The 20,785-nt window shown below is 34.1% G+C and overlaps 1 protein-coding gene across 1 annotated transcript; it reads right to left on the bottom strand.

Annotated features, from left to right (window-relative positions):
• Positions 1-1,016: 1,016 nt before the first annotated feature.
• LOC123535421 (von Willebrand factor A domain-containing protein 2-like) lies at positions 1,017-19,782 on the bottom strand. The gene is made up of 12 exons (XM_053519465.1): positions 19,667-19,782; positions 15,409-15,646; positions 14,644-14,762; positions 13,196-13,402; positions 9,074-9,178; positions 8,625-8,729; positions 8,290-8,400; positions 7,848-7,961; positions 6,211-6,324; positions 5,350-5,790; positions 3,633-3,779; positions 1,017-3,286 (listed from the first exon to the last, which is right to left on the bottom strand). Exons 3-12 carry the CDS (start codon positions 14,708-14,710, stop codon positions 2,640-2,642), a joined length of 2,058 nt encoding a protein of 685 aa, XP_053375440.1. The 5' UTR covers positions 14,711-14,762; positions 15,409-15,646; positions 19,667-19,782; the 3' UTR covers positions 1,017-2,639.
• Between the last annotated feature and the right edge of the window lie 1,003 nt (positions 19,783-20,785).

Here is a 20,785-nt window from a genome sequence, read left to right as displayed (position 1 = left end):
GGTTAGAAGTCTATTTTTAAAGTGGTAGGTTGCAGTTTAAGTCTCAGTCACACTACACCGTATAGCGTTAACGGACGTCCTACATATAGCAAAATTTCAATTCGTTCGTGTCCGTTCGCATGCGTTTCATTTCCGTTTTTCATGCGGCGGCTGCGCTCCTTGTCCGGCGACGTTCGTTCCATCCGGTGGGAGGTTTTGAGCATGTTCAAAATTTGGAACGTATACCACCGGACAATGTTGTCCGTTAGATGTTCGGTAGCAATGCGCTGATATGCGTTTTGTCCGTTACTCGTGTGTTCTCTATGCGTTTTGTTTGTTACTCGTGCGTTCCTTATTCTGTACTTGTCCGGTTCGAATCCGTTCTTGTCCGGTGGACCTGATTCACGGCCGGACTACTACCGGACATGCAACGCATGTAACGTCTGTTCAACGGACGATAACTGACAAGAACATTTCGTCAGTTTCTCATGCGCCCCATGTGGTTCTAGGACGATCTGTGTATGAAAAGAATTGGAACCACTGCCTTACCCTTGCATGATCGTAAGAGGCGGCTAATAGGGTCTTTACACTTGGTTTTGCAGTAACTCCAGCAGGTATGCAAATTTTGATTCCATACCTCATGTTTTTATTTCGATGTAAATGAGATGTGGAGCCGAAATTTGTAGTCCTGTTTGGTACCATATAACCTATACTGTGTTGGTGCGCCGTACAACCAAAATAAATAAATAAATAAAACGGTTTCTCATGCGTTGTGGTTACGTTTAACGCGGTACAAATCCGTTACTAGTACGGTGGTATCCGTTAATTGAACGTTGTTTGTCCATATATATGTGCGTTAATCTTGTGCTCATTGTGCGCCCAATATACCGATCGCAAGAGCACCGAGCAGCAGCGAGGGATGCCTTTCGTCACCGGATAACTTTCTGTCGCAATAGCGTCCGTTAACGCTTTACGGTGTAGTGCGACTGAGACATTTGTATTGCGGTCTCGATGAGTTTTCTAAAGCAAAGAGAGAGCTGATTTTAGATAATTATATATTTGATATTCAATTCGATATTTACAATGCATATACAACTAAGTATCTCCAAGAGTGAATAATAGTTGCATTAGATAAACGAATCTTTGAATTAATTTTCCTAGATGTTCAAATAATGCATATCATTATCACAAAAGTAGACGTAACATCCGTATCAAGATACCAGCAGTAAAGCAGTACTAAATACTTGATAACATTGTTTTAATGGTGTGTATAATTGTCATAAAATCCAAATACATGAAGCACTCTTTGGGTCATGAAATTTGTCTTTGGGTTAATATTGGTCCATTCTTACCTCACCGCCTTACTGCCTTAGACAATAATAATGGCAAAGTGGTTGCCAGAAATTAATGCAAATGAGAAAAGCCTCGAAATTAAGTGAGCAAAAGTTGAATTAAACATGTCTTGACCATTTAAAGACCTAACGATTTCAAATTATTTTACTTTCAAGACAAGTACAAAATACAACTTCATAATCTTCCTTCCAAATGCAATTGTAAATAAACTATCCGAAGTGCTCACACTTTTTCTACATAGACGATCGGGAATGGCAAGTATATCGTGCTCGGCCACATACTTGAATGCAGCACCATAAGCAAGACTTTTTTTCTAGAAAAAAAAATGTCTTCATCAACTCTTTATCAGAGTGGTCTTCCAGAGAGCAAATAACATTTCGTCTATGAATGTCACAACTATAATAACATCGGAGTCCATTATTCTGAAATCACTTACAACAATTTATACTCAGCTGAATGGACACCGAATGTGATGATATAGACATACCCATAACATATAGCGGTACTGCATTTATGTGGGAAGACCTTTATATGAACTAGCGTTTGTATCTCGCCCTTTTTCAAACCTTTATCTTAAATATTGCGTTCATTTACATATATTTAAAATTGTTAGAACTCAGTTATGTTTAAACTACATAATTCAGTTACTTCATGTAAAATCTATGGCATGCCAGCCTGAGTTCATCCTCACTTTCTGTTCTTTTTCATGAAGCAGTATTTTGACATTTTTAATTGAAAGTGTTAATCTGGCCTTGACTGTCTAAGTTAAACGTGTTTAATGTAATAATGCCGCTTACTGGGAGACAATGTGCAAAATAACTCATTTCGCACATGTAGTCTGGGGCACACTATTTTCTCGATATTATGTGTGTGTAAAGCATTTATTCTTACTCGAAGCAGTAGCTGGTGACACACTTTTCCATTGATCATTATGACTGGAAATATTACTCAAGAAATGTTCTAAATATAAAAGTGCCTTTTTGGAAGGGTCCACACGTATATTTGCTGATAAAAGAGCAATAAAAAGTAACAAATATGAAATAATTTTAATGCGGTATTATTTAAAATATCTACACTGCAAATTACTTAATTTGGGCAACAGATTCCATTCCCCTACCCCTTTAATCTAGTTCCGTTTTGGATACTGGAACCTTTATAGAATTTATTCTGTAGATTGATACACACTTAAATTATGAAAACAACAATGTTCATGACACCATTAAACGCTTTTCCTTCAGGAAAGCGTTTAAAAAAGCTAGAAGCAGACATTACAAAAGTAAATAAAAGCAATTTTCACATAATTTCATTTAGCTGCCGTCAAGAAAGTCATTTGTAAGGTCACAAGAACTGAAAAAGAATTCTGCCGTAAGAGCATCTAGTAAAGTTATTGTGAATTCATCGTAGACTGTGAAAACGAGTGCTGGATCACCGACTATTTCCTGTAGATTCTCTATGTTGGGGCTTATACCAAACGCTATGGCATAGATCGACCTGCCCTCTCTTTTCATCTTATCTAATTCAGTTTTCATTTCAGCAGTGATAGATTCTTGCCCGTCAGATAATACTATAACAGTTTCTCCACTGTCATCACTTTTGTTTACAATGTTGTCAAAAACAATTTTGTCGGCAACTTTTAAAGCATCAATTAATTTTGAAGTTTCACACGTGAGTGTTTCAGCTTGACAATTACCGTCGGAGATAACAAGCCTTTGTACCGATGATAAGAACATTTCCTTTGTTTTCGAGTCATTCAAAGCTCTCCTTATCTGTGTGTCTGTTCCATCTCCATACGTTACCAGTGCAATTCTGACCGTATTGTTTTCCGTTTCCATTTGCGTTGTTTTGTGTGTGAGATATGTTATTGCGTTTAAACCAGTTTGGAAATTGTCAGCTGACATTGTCGGTGACATATCTAATAGGAATACAATGTCCGAGGAGGTCTTCCATGAGCATTCTGAAGGATAAAAAGCTTTAAAACAGAGTGTAATTATAAATATTCTAATAAACGTCCCGTGCACCATCATTAATCTAAACTGTTCTGTAATATTATATTAACATATATTTTTTGATGGCTTTCGCTCCACAGGAACTTTTATGTACATTTGTAATTATATATAGCTTTGTTAAGGAAGACAAAAGTACTCGGCAACTGAATTTATTATTTATCTCGCAACGGGATATATCTACACGTGCTTCTAAGTGTATTAATTATCTTACAAAATAATCATCTTAAAGCGATGTATTCTTAAACAGTCAACACATTTATGCTTTAAAAGTGAACCAAAAACAATTGTTCGTACCGTCACACGTTAATTGCACCAACTCTTTCACCACTGCGTACAATGCATTGAAATTTTGAACGGAGTAGACATATGAGCGTCCTGTAGCCGTGTTTTCTTTTGATGCTATGGTAAGCAACTCCATATGCGACACTTCTTTACCTATACCTGGAACAAATTTCAAACTGTGAAGCATTCCTTGCCGTCAGGCTATGTTTAATGTGCAATTGAGCAAGCGATAGAGTAAGTGGTTGTCTTAGTAAAATCAGCATAAAAATTATATATGTTTCGTACATAAGCATATGTAATGAAGACTTTAACAGCCTTCTTACTATTGGAATTCAGAGAATCTAAGACAAAATACTAACTGGATATCGTTTATTTAAATCTAAGAAAAATGTAAAATATGTCAAGCGTCCGTATGAACTGTAATCAATTCTAAGAATTAATGTTTCATTTGCTAAGCACTGGTTCGTAGAATAAAATAAAAAAAAAAACTGAAAAAATGTAGGTATACTTATGGAATATTGACGTTTGAATATAAAATGAAAATAAAATTAATGTATTAAAACTAATTTTTACAATGCAGGATTTCTATTTAATATAAAAATAATGTTGAAAAATATTTAATCGTTTTTTTATTGCATTGGAAGAAAAAGTGTGGGTCAACGGTGACATTATTTACAGGTTACATGATTATTGCAACTTGTATTCAAATGTTTTATATTCACTTATTATTTAAGAAATAATTTATAGCAAAGGAGTATTTTAACACGATTTATGCACTATTTATGGGCGGTTATACGTCGGGTATAATAATTTCACGAGGGCCTAGCTCGAGTGAAATTATTTGTACGACGTATTACCGCCCGAGTGTATAAATAGTGTTTAAACAAGGTTTTGCTATAAATTATTTCGATTCTAATATGCTCTTAATCTAAAACAGTAGATAACATATAGAAGCGCTCTTTTTTGTTCGCAACAAAAACTTTGACGTCACCGCACATTAACGTGACGTCATTCTAGCGTAAGAGTGTTTAAAGAGAAACAAGCATATTAGAATATTCATTTAACTAATATCTATTCGAATATAGCGGCTTCTGTTGTGATACTTGAAGCGAAACTGTTGTCGCATGTGCACTTGTAGCAATGCTGTAAATCACATTATACAAATTTACAAAACGTAAATGTTATTACATGTTGACGTCGAGAAAAAACACATGAACAACGATTTCTTTTTAGAAAAATCCCCGCCTTTATCAAACTGAAGTAAGTATTGATATTTTCGAAAGTTCCACGTTTGACGTAACCACATGGATGTTTTGAATTACATTCATACGTCACCTACGTTTGTGTTTTGCAAAGTTAAAATCAAATTATACTTTTGTAATTGACAAACTGATCAATTTATGTATATATTAACGGTGTAATGACTTTAAAGAATATTCGATTTTCTTTTCCGAGGCGACAGTGGAATGTTTATATTCGAATTAAACTAATCCAAATATGAGCTTAGTGAGTGGTAGTCATGTTTCGTTTTGCACAAAAGTCCATTTTATAAATACCCTTTTTTATTATGCATAATTCATGTAACTGTATTACAAATTTCTTGGAAAAATATACTTTCCAGGTGCGTAGAATGGGCGTTTCTTCTTGTGTCCTTAACATAAAAAGATCTGTAAAAGTCATTTATTCGTAGCATACAGCTTCGTATCTTAAACTGTTTGTAATCACTTACCAATAGCCAAGACCTTGTTTACTGTAGATTTTAGATTTTCCGCGGCCTCGGCTGTAGCTTGTCTTTTTGTCGACATACCATCCGTTAACACAAACACATATCGCTTAGCAAAATGTCCATATGGTCTATTGCTAGGTGTTCTGTCAAATAGTTCCTTTGCCGCCTTAAGGCCTTTGTCTGTAAAAGTCGCCCCAGGTCTGTATTTGATATTTTTTACCGCTTCTTTAAGTGTGACATTGTCGTTATACTGTCCTATAGAAATCGCAATAGCCGCTTCAAACGAATATGTTATAACACCTACTTGAAGGTTATTTTCTCCTATTACAATATGGTCAATAAAGGTGTTAATGAAGTCCAGCTGTTTCCCAAATTCTTCTTTTGTTTGACTCGCGGATGAATCGAGCACAAATACGAGATCGGCTACAGATGGCTGACATACTCCTGTAATGATTGTTTTCACAAATTTAATTGTGTACCGAGAAGAACATCTATCAACTGAAAATTAAACCACTTCCTGCTGGACTTAAATCATATAACAGAAAAAATACATTTGACTCATGCATGACTCGAACACAAATACAATATCAATCACAGAAGGCTGGCACTCATCTACAATGATATCTGTCGCAATCTCATATCGTATGCAAAACATTCTAGACCGCAGTTTACAAACATTATTGAGTGATACAATTTCTCTTTTTAAAATGATTTACTGACAAGTATTCGAACTGCTCTTACTTGAGTTAGGTATTACCTCTTTTCCGTTTTGTACATTTCACAATCTTACCTGTTTCACAGTTTAATGCTCTTACTTAAGTTAGGTATTACTTCTTTTCCGTTTTGTACACTTCACAATCTTACCTGTTTCACAGTATACACCGTAATAACGTGGAGGGCAATCACAGGAGAATGCATTGACCCAGTCCAGACAGGTAGCACCATTCTGACACGGTAAACTTTCACATTCGTTGATATCTATAGAAGATTTTATATTTATACATACAGAAACAGTATTACTCGACCCTGGTGATATAAACTAAAACATTTAAGAAGCGATTAAAACTTTATAGAATTCTATTTGCTAAAATTTTAAAGTTTTGTACATGTTTATGGAATTAACGCTTAACCTTAAATTTTGAGAAAAAAAATGTCAAGCAACATCAAATCATAGAAAGAAAAAGTGGCTTCACATGAAAATTGAACAACATATAAAACGTAAATATTACTCTACAAAACAGTACACTCAACAAAATTCCTAATTGGTCAGTTTTTATTGTATTACTATTTTGTTAATAATGCAAGTATTTACACGAAATTTCACATACCGACATTTAAATAGGTACTGCAGCTAATTATTGATTTATTTTTGACCGACTCACCGCCAAAGTAACCGCTTTAGGCGTCTTGGCCAATTTAGCATATTTTGCACGTGCATGGCATGTGCACAAATATGCACGTGTTAATGAACACTTTTGGCATTACTGACGAAAGTCCTACTAGAAAAACACATATCATTGTTAAATTGACACAAGAGCAACTCGCCCGGGCTGTCGGAATTATACAACAAAATTCAAAATCGGTCATTTCAATGAATTGTACTTTGGTTAAATTTCGAAAAAAGAGCGAGGATGGTAGATAACCAACGAGTGAAGGTTCTTGTAAACGGAAATAGGTTTACAAATGGAAATAACCATCAAAGTAACAGTTACAAACAAATAACATCAAAAATCTATTGAAATTGTAAAAGCAATAACACACGTGCCGCAAATGTGTCCCAGCTAGCAACATTCCGACAGCTCGATCCCATTGCTCTTGTGTCAATTTCACCATAATATGTGTTTTTCTAGTTGGACTTTCGTCAGTAATGCACGTGCAAAATATTCAATATTAGGCAAAACGCATAATGCGGTTACCTTGGCCATGAGTCACCAAAAATAAATTAATAATTAGCTGCAGTACCTATTCAAAAGTCGGCATGTGAAATTTCGTGTAAATACCTGCATTATTGACAAAATAGTAATACAAATATAAACTGACCGATTAGGAATTTTGTTGAGTGTACAGTGATATGTACATTGAATTCCGGAAAAAATACTGCATATAGGGGCAAAACTTTCGGACCGTTCAACGCCTTTAAAACCTAACCATTTTCAAAGAGCTTTTACATGTCTTTGTTTTGATGCATGTCAGTGCTGAAATTTCATCAATTGTTTATTTTTATTTCTTTACAAATTGTATTTTTAAAGTGCGAGGTGGTTGGGGGGGGGGGGGGGGGGGGCGATATTTTAAGTAATCATCGTACGGCAAGACATGTAATGTTAAGGTAGATTGTAGGTAAAGATGTTGTTTGTATATCAAATATTTCTGTGTTTTGAGGAATACACCTAAACTTAAATAGTGGAAAGGTTGGTGACATCGAAAACGTGTTTTCGACTAAAGGGAATAGCAGGTATTTCAGGTAGACGATAAAGATTTACTACGTTTCGTTTAAAACATACTGGTGGCACAGTTTATCCCAGTGTATCCTGGTGCACAGATACACGTATATAAATTCAGATCATTCACGCAGGTACCGTTATTTTGGCAAGGTTGAGATTTACATTCGTCAATATCTAGAAAACAAAAGAAAGTATTTTCTCTCTGTGTTAAATCTAATATTACAGTCTTTAAAACATTCAAACGCCATGTGTTATATCTCTATATATTACAGAAAGTAGTTAAAGAACATCATTTTAGAACAGTTTACCAAGTATAAATTATTAGTGTCTTCCATCACGCGTAGTAGATCATTTAAGAACATACAAAGAGAACAAGAATAAACGTTATCATTATTTTCCAAAGTGACAACATAGTGCAAATAAAGATAATTAACCATGACCCTGTCGAAGATGTTTATTGGTAATATATTAATTAAATTCATTGTCAAAGCGTCCTACTTACCGGCGTCACATAATATACCCGTGTACCCAGGCTGACAAGAACAGAGAAACATATTGACACGATCATTGCAGGTGCCATTAACACAAGGGCTGCTAGAACACTCGTCAATATCTGTGGTAAACCGTAAAGTAATCATGCATCTTGGAGAATATCATGTATACGGAAAGTTTAAAGACAGGAAGCACAAAAAATTAGTGTAACTGAACTTTTGACGAACAATTCAAAAACAACTTTGACTGACTGTAGAAAACTGTGGAAATGTCAGAGACTCGGTACGCACATTCACATTTGAGAAGCTCAAAATCAAGGCAAAATCAAGGCAAAATCTCACATACTGCTGTCACAAAGAGTTCCGGTGTACCCAGCTTGACACGAACAAAACCAGTCATCGCCGGTAACACTGCAAACTCCATTAACGCACGGGGATTCATCACATATTGCTGTAAGTCCAAAATTAATCATAAGCTTTAAAGCGAAAAAATGATTTTATTTTGATAATTTGATGTATCCTACTTTTACCTGTCGTATCGTAACAATTTTATTTATGTTGTTGAAGTAATTAATGGTTATTTTTCCACTTAACATGTTATTGACAGTTAAGATTATAAAATATATTATTTCTAATGATACCCGGTGTTGCAGTGTTGATAAGAAAAGCAAAATTAAATATTTCAAATGAATTATGCTCAATGCGTCAACTGTTATTACTGTTATAGGTCGCAAAAGCATTTACTTTTAAAGTACTTGCCATGTTTGAAATATATATGTTACTGAATAAACTCACATTTCTCGCAATTAAATCCTGTATAGATGGCTGGACAAATACACTTGTTTCCAAAGTTGCCCGGGGTACAAGTTCCTCCATTGTAGCAAACGCAGCCGTCAATATCTGTAAAGAGCCATTTTATAAGGCGTAAAAAAGGTTTGTTTCAGGTATCTCGACCTACCCTAAATACTTGCCCAGACCCTACACGTTTTTATGGCATTGAAGATTTTTTTTCAACGATTTAACCGAAATTTGTTTTTGCAAAACTGCACTTATTATGCTTTAAACATGGTGAGTGATGTTAGAAATCAACTTACTGATGCTCTAGAGGCATAAACCCCTTATTTGTATTCATTTTTTGACACAAGAATAATTTCCGAAAGTCTCACTTAATAAAATAAAATAAAACAAAATTCGACCTACCTACCCTGCTTTTTTAGCATGTGACCGGAAACAAAGAATATTTTAGATCTAATATTTACCGGTATTACATTTTTAATGCCTTACATTTAAGTAATATATAAAAAATTATAAGTTTGGTAGTTTCCTCCTAGGGTGTCATCTGAACTTCCATCCATTTATATTACCATTTTTGTAATAACCACGTTCTACAAGGTTTTAAGAAGGTACATTTACATGCCTATAAGATATCGAGTGAACGGGGATTCTAGGCCGGCTTCCAAGCGCTGTGGGCTCGAAACATCGATTGTGGTGTAGAACTATTTTATGTGAGGATGCCATCCAGATGGCGATACGGAAGGTCGGCGGTTGTATGAAGGCATCCTATCGTTAATTAAATAATGTTGGGAGAAACTGCTAAATCCCTTTCTCCACCGTTAAAGGTTAAAAGGTCGCCACCAAACTAAATGAGATCGCCTCGGGTTGACTTGAAGTTCAGCAAAAATGTATCTAGTAACATTTAGTCAAGGCTACTGATGCTTAATGTTTTATTGTAGAGAAGTTTCGGTGGAATTAGCAGCATACATATTCAATTTAGATATAACAACATTTAAATCTAGGTAGACTTGAACGCCAAATTTAGAAAAGTAAACGAATGGTCGGCAACGTAATTTATTTAAGAAATAATAAATATGTCCCTATATTTTATCAGTTAATAAAATATGAGCAGGAGTTCGGATGCATAAGAATTAAATCACGAGTGCGTAGCACGAGTGATTTAATATTCGCATCCGAACGACTGCCCATATTTTATTAACTGATAAAATTATTGGAACATATTTATTATTTCGATTCTAACCACGCAAATTCTGCGCATTTTACAGCACTACATTTTAGCTCAACATGTCATTCGGCTGGCCATATGCTATTACAAAAACCTCCCACGAATGGAAAGCGTTGCATAAAACGGAATTTTCCGATATTCATTAAATTTTAATTAAAGTATTAAGTTGTGAAAATGCTATTTTCAATAATATCTAAGGTCACATATAGAAATCAGATGTAAATACTTTATTCAAACCTTATATATATGCAGTTTCTTAAAATAGTACACGTCACTACACGATGGCACTGAAACATACACGCCAGAACATTGCGGCATATAAACACGTAAACACTTGAGTCTGGAAGATTGGAACATGAATTATAATTTTATTTTAGTAATGTCAAAGTAGAATCTAGTTGACATTCGTGGTGCTTACAGCGCAGAAATTGTAAACTACGTACACGACCAGATAGATGCACTGATGTTGAGGTTGAAACTAACCGGGCTGAAACATTTTCTTACGGTAAAAATATTAACAAATAAATTCATCAGTTAGAAATTGTTTGTTTCAGAAAATTTGATGTACATTTTATTACTACTGCTTAGCATTGAAAAAGTCGAGTATTTAGTCGGCATATAACGGAAGCAGAATAGAATCTCACAGTCATGTTACAATCGTAGGGTGGAATGGAACAGCTATATTTTATCGTAGATTCATGTATAGGCGATTTCGCTATATGTTTATATAGCAACTGCTGCGGATCGTGTTAGAATATTTTACTATCTTGTTTAATTTATTACCAGTTCTAAAAATAGTTCTACCGTTTGAAAACAAAATTTGATTACCTTTAAGCCATAAATCATTTAAACAAATATAATGATTTGTAGATTGGTATACAATGTGTCAAGTAGAGAATATATTGCAATACATGTGTTATACAAGTTTTGTTACATTAAAGATGTACAATGCCCATATCTCACTAAATATTTATTATTAGATAATAACTTTAAATATTGACCAACCTCATCAAATGTACTTAACTTGGCTAAATGTGTATACAGAGCTACTTTCACAATTAAACTATGTGCAGTAATAGCCATATATTAAATACATGGTAACACAAATTGATACTAAAAATACATTCATCAAATGTCGCTGTTTCTATGCTAATATATATATTTTGAATTTTTCAGATACGAAATCTCGGCATGAGTTCCATAACATGCCTGATGTATCAATAGTGGTAGATAGAGAAAATGTAAGGCTGTAAAATACATTTATTAAGCAACATCGACAATATAATACGTTTGGCTTGTGTATAGTCGTCAAAGTGTTTAACATCATGCTCTAATATTATATACGTACGTCTACGACCAATTATGGGAGAAAAATTGTTAAATTCCCTTGAAATGACCATGTTTATCTTTAAGATCGGAGAAATAAAATACATAAATAATAGCAAAGCAAAATCAATTTATACAAAAAATAAATGTAGTTAATAAAATTTGATTTCTTTAGAAATGGCAAATTTATAAGATCTTTCCGTGTTCGGACTTGTTATTATTGTTATATTTCTAATCCTTGGGAGCATGGAGTACATACTATAACAGAATCCCGCTAAAGCCGGTACTAGGGCCGAGGCATGGGGAGTGTTGCTAATTTAATTACCTCTCATGAACAGACTCAAGGAAACCAAATTTTGCTATCATTATGCTTGGTTGCATTCTGAGGTTCTAAAGGAATTTCGTAGAGATTTTATTATAGATTAGATAAGTAAATAAATAAAAAATAATGTAAGTAAAGAAATGAAATTTTGAGGTTTCTTAACAAACGGCCAAAGAGATAGAACTTGAAAGTGAACTATTTACCCTCACATTTTATATTAAACAACAAATGCATAAAGGGAAAAAATCTATTTCTGTACACAACATTAAGGTAGTATTGGACGTTTGACAAACTGGAAGTAATGGTGCTACATCATCTATACAGACACCGTAGAATAAAGCCTGGATTCGGCATACGGCGTACAGAAAATCATTCTATGAATTAATGGCCGTAATACAACGACAACGTTACTGGCTTTCTAAAGTTAAAATATGATATCAAAACATCTGACTAGTTTGACAACAGAAAAATGGCCAAAACAAAACGCAAAATCAGCTAGAAATGCGCGGATCACTTGAATCAGTGGCAAATATCTTGAAAACAAGCACATGGACCTACACATTCTATTTTTCTTATTTTACCATATTATAGACCATACGACTGTGAGGAGTGATTGTAACCTGTATCGTAGAAAAAATATTCGCGAAATTGTAATCAACATTGTGATTTTCTCATAAACTCCCATTACATAAAATTTGTGTTAGGTCGAAAATTTTCAAATCAGTTAAGCTAAGAATTGAGCACACAAACCTGTCTTTTTAATTTGACGAATTTTCAAAGCATATTTTTGACAGTGAAGTTTTGATAAACATGAGGTTTGATCAAATTATGAAAACATTCTTATCCGAACATGCAGAACATACCTTAAATAAATTAAAAAGGTGTTAGTCTTACATGTATTCTTTACAGTACAGTAAATATATGACTCCCAAGCCCCAAAATATTGATTCTCTGATTAATCAGTTATGCGATGTAGGTAGTACAATGGATATGCATCCGATTAAGCCATGGAGAGCGTCTACTCAAGATGTATGGTAATTTTATAATTAGCTGGTACCGCTGGTGAATTTAAGGCAAGTCCACATAAAAAGGTCATATATCGCTGTTCAATTAACTGTAGAGTGTTGGTAAACTTTAGATTCTAGAAGTATGACTACATATGCATGCAAAACACATGAACTTTTCATTTTCCGCTGAGTCCACAATCTACTCTGTTTACAAAATAAATATATTTGAACGGCAAACGCACCTGTACAAGCTGCCACAGTTATTGGTCCTGTTATAGTATCCAGTGAGCTGTAATTTACTGCGTTGAAGTAATAAGACTGGTTTGTGGCCACACTTTGTAACTCTTCAACATTAACATAACTTCCTACACCCGCTGTATAAATGATAATCCCTAGATCTTTCAGCTTTTGTGCAGCGATTTTACTTTGCTCAAAGGAGTAAGTCTTACCTGGAAAATGATACATGTAATAAAATTGTGCATTGGGATATCTAAAAGACTGAGTATGTTACAGAAACATTAATTCCAATAAACTTATAATGTACGATAATCTGTCAAATGAACATTTGAGCAGTTCAACATAAACATGTTTTTACAGATGAACCAGTTATCTGATAATTTGGTTTTATCTCTGTTATATTATCCTTTTAGCCAATTTGAGATGACAAGTATCTCAAAATTGTACACAGAACTAGGCTTGTACCGATGTGTTCATTGAACTCTTAATTTGTCTTCATTTTAAATATATTTCATCAGCAATGTCCCTGAACTTGCGTGTTTGTAGTTACAAAGAAATTTTCGGTAGGATTAACATTGGCCTTGTGGTAGTTTTACATGTAAACATTTAAAGCTCTGCTCCGTGGCTATTCAAATTCTTACATTTAAAGCCCTGCTCCGTGGCTATTCAAATTCTTTTGTGTGTATGCAACCCATGATTACAATAGGTAACAGTTAACGGCCACGTGCCACACTTTAGCATGCAAAACCACAGGTATTTCATATAGAATATTATATAAAATAGGCTCTATTTTGACAGGCGTCACTGTTAAAAGGTAGGACAGGAGAAGGGCTTTAATAGAATCTTAGCATTTGAATTTAGCATTAACCTTGTGTAATTTTGAAAAAAGACTGATCATTTAAAAATTTAATTTTATTGGATTTATTCTTGTCTTGGGTGAGAGTAAAATAATAATAGAATAGGCTTTAATAGAATCTTAGCATTTGTATTGAATTTAGCATTAACCTTGTGTAATTTTGAAAAAAACTGATCATTTAAAAATTAAATTTTATTGGATTTATTCTTGTCATGGGTGAGAGTAAAATAAATAATGAATATTGTGGTTTTTATCAGTGAGTGTTTACCGTCTGTCATTAATACAGCTATTCCGGTAGCGTCTTGTCTGCGGCCTGTGGAAGGGTTCTGAAACATCTGTAGGGTGTATAGGCTCTATTTTGACAGGCGTCACTGTTCATAGTCAGGATTTTCATGCTTTTTAAGTGACAATTCAATGTTAAAAGGTAGGACAGGAGCAGGGCTTTAATAGAATCTTAGCATTTGAATTTAGCATTAACCTTGTGTAATTTTGAAAAAGACCGATCATTTGAAAATTTAATTTTATCGGATTTATTCTTGTCATGGGTGAGAGTAAAATAGATAATGAATATTGTGGTTTTTATCAGTGAGTGTTTACCGTCTGTCATTAATACAGCTATTCCGGTAGCGTCCTGTCTGCGGCCTGTGGAAGGGTTCTGAAACATCTGTCTAGCGTGATCAATGGTCGCAGGTATGTCCTCTCCACCACTCGGAAACCTAAAGGTAAATTAATGTTTAGACCTTGAACAGTCTTACTATGTTTATCATTAAACTTTTTGTCGAACTATCACCGTTGAACTATCTGCACCACATGCTTGAAGTCGCGGGAGTAAAGTAAGGCCATTACTTAAATTTGATATTACACTTAGTCTAGTGTAATAAAGTTCTGACGTTGACGTCGTTTTATGCATAGGACACGTTGGTCGGATTTACCTGGGCGATAATAGGTAAAGAAAGAAGAAATTTTGATGTTTCATCAGGAAAAGCTTATATGTGATAAAAATAACATTACATGTGTGTCTTTCCATATTGAATTTATTAAACTCGTTGAATTAAATTGATAACATGCTTGACAGCCTGAGCCTCACATTTTATAATTTATTCAACTCGTTTAATAAGTTTGATATGAAAAGAATACTAAATTAAATGTAATATCCTCTTTATTATTAATGTTGATCATAAATATAATGATCGTTTCTACCGGCAAACAATAAATAAATTTGATCAAATTATTTGTCTATGAATACGTCACTGTTGGCCTTATATTTCGAGCGAGGTTATACGTTTGAAATCAAGTGATAAATATAATATGAAAATCATTAAAATAAGTTAAAATCAGCCATATTAAATGTACAATACTTACGGTGTATTTGAAATAGCATTTTTCAATGTTGTCGATGTAGAGTAGGCATTTCAGTTAAACCGTGTATCAATACTTGAAGCGAAGACAACTAATGCGACTTGTGTTTTGGTTGGTCCGATAGGAAAGGCATCAACAATTTTATTCACAAACTCCAATGCTTTGCTAAAGCCATCATCTGTAACACTTCCCGAGCCATCGAGGAGAAACACGATATCGACCTTTTCAGCGTTGGTACATTCTGTAAGAAAATTAAAGGTACAGCACCATAAGAAAACTTTTCACAGGCTACTTTCCTTCTTAGTTTGGAAAGAAACTGCGTTAAATAATAATATGAACTTAGGTGCTACCTAGAAGGCAGAGCTCCCTTGAAAAATCACCAGTGACCCTTGAAAATTAAAGTGCTGCTGGAATTACCTGGAATTATGGATCCGTTTTAGGAAGTTTATGTTCTTTAAGATCTATTAAAATTTTCATGAATTAATGATAATTCCTGATTTCTGAATGAATGTCTTAGAATGCATTAAGATTAAATCTAAAGAAAGTTACAGTTCTTTTTAGAAAGAAGAATGTGACCAACTTTAAGGCAAAATACTGCTATGATAGACCTCTGGTATGGGAGAATGAAAATCATTTACATGTACAAAGCTTGTTTAAAAACCAAAAGACTAGCTTTGTACATGTAAATGATGAGAATTTTACCCAGAGAAAATCACTTTTTTGCCGAAATTCTCGAAAACTTCTGTTTTATTTACTGAACTGCGAAGTTAACATTTTTATGGTTAATCTTTTAGCACAACTGATATAGAATAGGAATGGTAGTTACTAGTAGGAGCCTTTTTGATGTTTATTGATAATTCATAGTCAATAGTTTTTTTCCTAGTAATAAACTCTGGTCAGTGATTTTTAAGCTTGTGGATGAAATATATGTTAACAGAGAGAAGAGCATTTTGTGCTTTTCACAGTTAATTGCCTGTAAATTTTGATCCAAAAACCTTTTTTTTAAAAAAAATGTTTTATCTACTGACTACTGTAGGCTACAGACAGTACTACATTGGAACCTGACATCACTAATAAAACACTTGTTAAATATCACATGAATGACTTTATTTTTTTTACAATACTTTCAAAACCCATCAATCTGACTGAAGTACATCTCCTATTACGTTACGCATAGGATCTGAGAACGACCTATTATAGCCTCGTTCTGACGACCCTTTCGCTAGCCAATCAGAGCCTAACTTACAACATCTTGCAAATCTACCTGTAGCCTTGACTTTTGATATTTACAATTCTTATGTCGTAATGTATCAGATAGCCGGCTAGGTCAGTCGGTAGGCTACTTGCTTTGTAAGCGAGGGGTCCCGGGTTCGAGCCGTAGAACGTCTGCACATTTTTCTTACTCTTTGACATTCGAACAAGTCGTCTGATTGGATAAAATAAAAATAGCAATACTGGAAATCCAAAATATACAGAAGACGAATATGAATGGGTCGTTCTCAGATCTTCGTTTAGAAGATCAAGTACTTTAGTCAGATTGAAAACCAATAATAAATAAAATATAAAAAAAAAACTGAAATAAAAAAGAAATTAAAAAAAAAGACGCTTCTGGTGAGGATCGAACTCCCGACCTATGGACTTCAACGCGACCTCGCTAACCACTGCACCAGTGTGGAAGTATGACGTCTTCATTACAAATATAAGTATATATACTTTTCAGTTGCGGCAGCGTGACGAAAATCGTTTCACATTGAAAATATTGTATTTTACCTTTCTTTCTTCGTAGAAAATGTATTTAGCACTAAATTCTTATTACCAGGCGCTCATTTACATTTTTATTCAACGTTCAAAGCAGTAAGCGAAACGCTTTTGTCAACTGTAAACAGCAAGCGTCTATTGACGTGTTACTGATTATTTTTGTTTTTGTTTTTTTTTTGTTTTGGTTTTAACGCCGTTTTTCAACAGTATTTCAGTCTTGTAACGGCGGGCAGTTAACCTAACCAGTGTTCCTGGATTCTGTACCAGTACAAACCTGTTCTCCGCAAGTAACTGCCAACTTCCCCACATGAATTATCAGAGGTGGAGGACTAATGATTTCAGACACAATGTCGTTTATCAAATAGTCACGGAGAACATACGCCCCGCCCGAGGATCGAACTCGCGACCCCGCGATCCGTAGACCAACGCTCTTACCTACTGAGCTAAGCGGACGGGCTTGTTACTGATTAATTACTATGAGCATTGCGTACTGGAAGAAACCCGAACAACACCGATTCCAAAAACTTACCAAGAATTTTCAATTCGATAGTAATGTACGTCTGTACACAGTTTTATTCATTTTCTTTTTCACACGTCTAACCGTAATGCGACGCGGCGCCGGTAGCTCTACTATTAGATACAAATATATAATATTAATAGATAGATGATATTCAAGTTTTGAATATTAACGAGTGTAGTAGCAGCGAGTGAAATATGATTTTTTTTCATAAAATAAAACATGTCCATGACAAAAACTTGATCTTTCTGCAATTTGAAAGCAGTGAAAATATAGAACATATGTTTCACTGCAGTGAAAAATAAATACGATAAAATATGCATTTTATTTCATCAATGTATATTGATATTTCATTAGTATATATAATAAAGCACCATTTTCTTAAAAAATAATGCCAAGTAACTATATCTCATTTTAAACGTACCCAAAACCCTAGGAATATCACCAGCTAGAAAGGAGCGTAATTTCATCCTTGGTCATGCGATTATACACGTATTTTTACCACTGATTTGCAATACGTTTTTGCTAAACAAAAAAATACTGAAGTAATCCAGATGCTTTCTTCTACGTGAAATATTATCCAAGTATTGCCTCTTAGTGCTGCAGATATAAGGATGTAGCGGAAGAAACAATATCGACCGAGGACTGAACATTTTATAGTTCACTAGATTATTATATCAATCACAATTCATGATTTAAGTTATGCGTTAGAAAAAGTTGGTAACATATTGTTTTAAATAGGCCGTTTAAAAACTTTAACTAATCAGCTTTCAATATGTGAAGGTTCATTAGGTTTTGTTTGTTGATCGTTTAATGTAAGAACTACTTATAATTCAAATATAAATCAATATTGCTATACATATGTCATTATTATAGTTGAAATAAAACACTTTATAAAGTATTGTCGATCTACAATTGTTTAACACAATTGCATTCTTCTACTGATATAAAAGCACCTCAGTCGAATAAAAACACACTGCACAAAAGACAAAGTAAAGGGACATTTTTAATAGTATGCAGCAGAATACCTGACATAATAAAGTTAAAATAAATCTACAAATGATTAGAGAAGATAAAATGATATGAATAAATATATTCGTATATCTCTTGAGCAGATCATATAAACGCTTATTCATAAACTTTTTTTCTATTTTTGTGATATCTGGTTTGTATTTTAAAGAAAAGCTAGGCATATCTCAATAAAGCGGTTTTATTCTTTATTATTTTACTCTTTCATTGTGTCAACAAAATATTATTTTCAATTTTATCATTCCTTGCATTTCCATTAAATGATTTAATCGATAATAGATTGATTTTGGATTGATATTAAACATTGCAAGTATTTGCTACCAAATTTGTTCTTAGTGTCAAATATAAGTATTTTGTTCTCACACCAAACATAATTTACATGTATGTCATTTATTCAACTCAATGATGTCTCCATACTTACAAACATTTCCAAATTCAGTTCATGACGAAATTTAAACTTAAGTTTAGACAATAATGTATTAATCTGCTTATCTTAATTTGTCATCTAAAATCTACCTGTTTTCTAACTGAATCAACCCGCCTCGATAGCCTAGTGGTAGAGCGTCCGCTTTGAGTGCGGGAGGCCGTGGGTTCGATCCCTGGTCGCGTCATACGAAAATGGTACCAGTAGCTCCCTTGCTACTAAGGGAAATTGGTCACTTCTTTCATACCACTGTGGCGATAGATTCCATCAGGAATGACGTGTCGAGAGTGATTAATATAAGTTGTAAAACTTGTTTCACAATCGACCTAAATTAAATTAGTATAAATTAAATCAACATGTATAGTATTACTTAGCGGAAAAGATATTCTGTGCAGAAAAAAAACAACACATTTATATGGTATATTAACTGGTTATTTCAGCAGATTATATGAATACTTTATCAGTTATTTATAAAAAGAAAAATAGTTTTATATATTGTTTTAAACTTAGACAAAAACTTCCAGTATAGTTACCAGCTGTAGAGGAAACCGACCCCACGGTAAATCCTAGACACATATATAAGAAAATTATTTTTAATACAGAACTCATTCTTAAGCGAGCATTAGACGAATAACTTTTAACAAGGAAGTGGAAACCCACTGTTTTATAAGCGCTATTTAAGTGCCAGGGGGCTTACAGAATAAATAGATCGATTTTATGGGCATTTATGTTGAACTGGTTAGTTATGACATTCCCTCGAACGAGTATTATTGAGGAACATTAATGAATCATGATGCGAATTTTAGGATTCAATGGAGACGGCCGGGGCTTAAATATTTGTATCTAGGATGCTTAAGGTACCGAAGGTGATCAAACTGGAAGGGTCGTCCTGCCATGTATATACAGCTTAAATCTGCGGAAAAAAGTAAACGGGCACGATATACTTTTCCCACTATCTAGAGACTTACCCTAAGCCTTCTTTACACAAGGGAAACAATCCATTTATATAGTGAAATTCTTGAGTGAACACCGTTTGTTAATCTTAATCCTGTCCATGTTATATCAGGTGTCACCCCGGTATTGAAGTACTTCCGGGTCGTTGAATCCTAGGAAGTAGTTCTTTGAAATTTTGAAGTTCCCAATTTAAAGCCATCCCTACTTTGACATGTTATATCTTAAATGTATTTACTGACACTGTGTACATTTTGTGCCATTTCTGATGTCTTTAACAGTTGTTTTGTCTGTGTTTTTCAGGACTATATTCCTGTGCGGATGGATTAAAAAACTACTCCAGACTGGTAGACATGACAGATGTGTATTGGAAATATAAACATGGACTTAAAACTTTGATGTGTAGCAAAAAAGTTCATCGTTGATGATAGTGATTTTCTAAGCTATATTGACTGGAACAGGGTCATTCTTCAGAAATACAGGGCTGTCAATGCTGCAATTTTGTTGTGAAAGTCACAATCCATGTCAGAAGTTGCTTGTTTTTCTATACAGCAAAGAAGAAGAAATTGTACTGGGCCGACACCTATATGGGAAATAGTTAATTTTGAAAAACTCAGCAACAAAAGGGTATACAGCAATGAAACTTCACACACTAGTAGCTGATAACAATAAAAACCAGTGGCTAAAAGGATTTTAACAAG

Source organism: Mercenaria mercenaria, chromosome 12, assembly GCF_021730395.1.
Source record: "Mercenaria mercenaria strain notata chromosome 12, MADL_Memer_1, whole genome shotgun sequence".
Lineage (NCBI taxonomy): Eukaryota > Metazoa > Mollusca > Bivalvia > Venerida > Veneridae > Mercenaria > Mercenaria mercenaria.
Note: the sequence above shows the minus strand (reverse complement) of the source record. Positions and strands in the feature narration are given on the sequence as shown.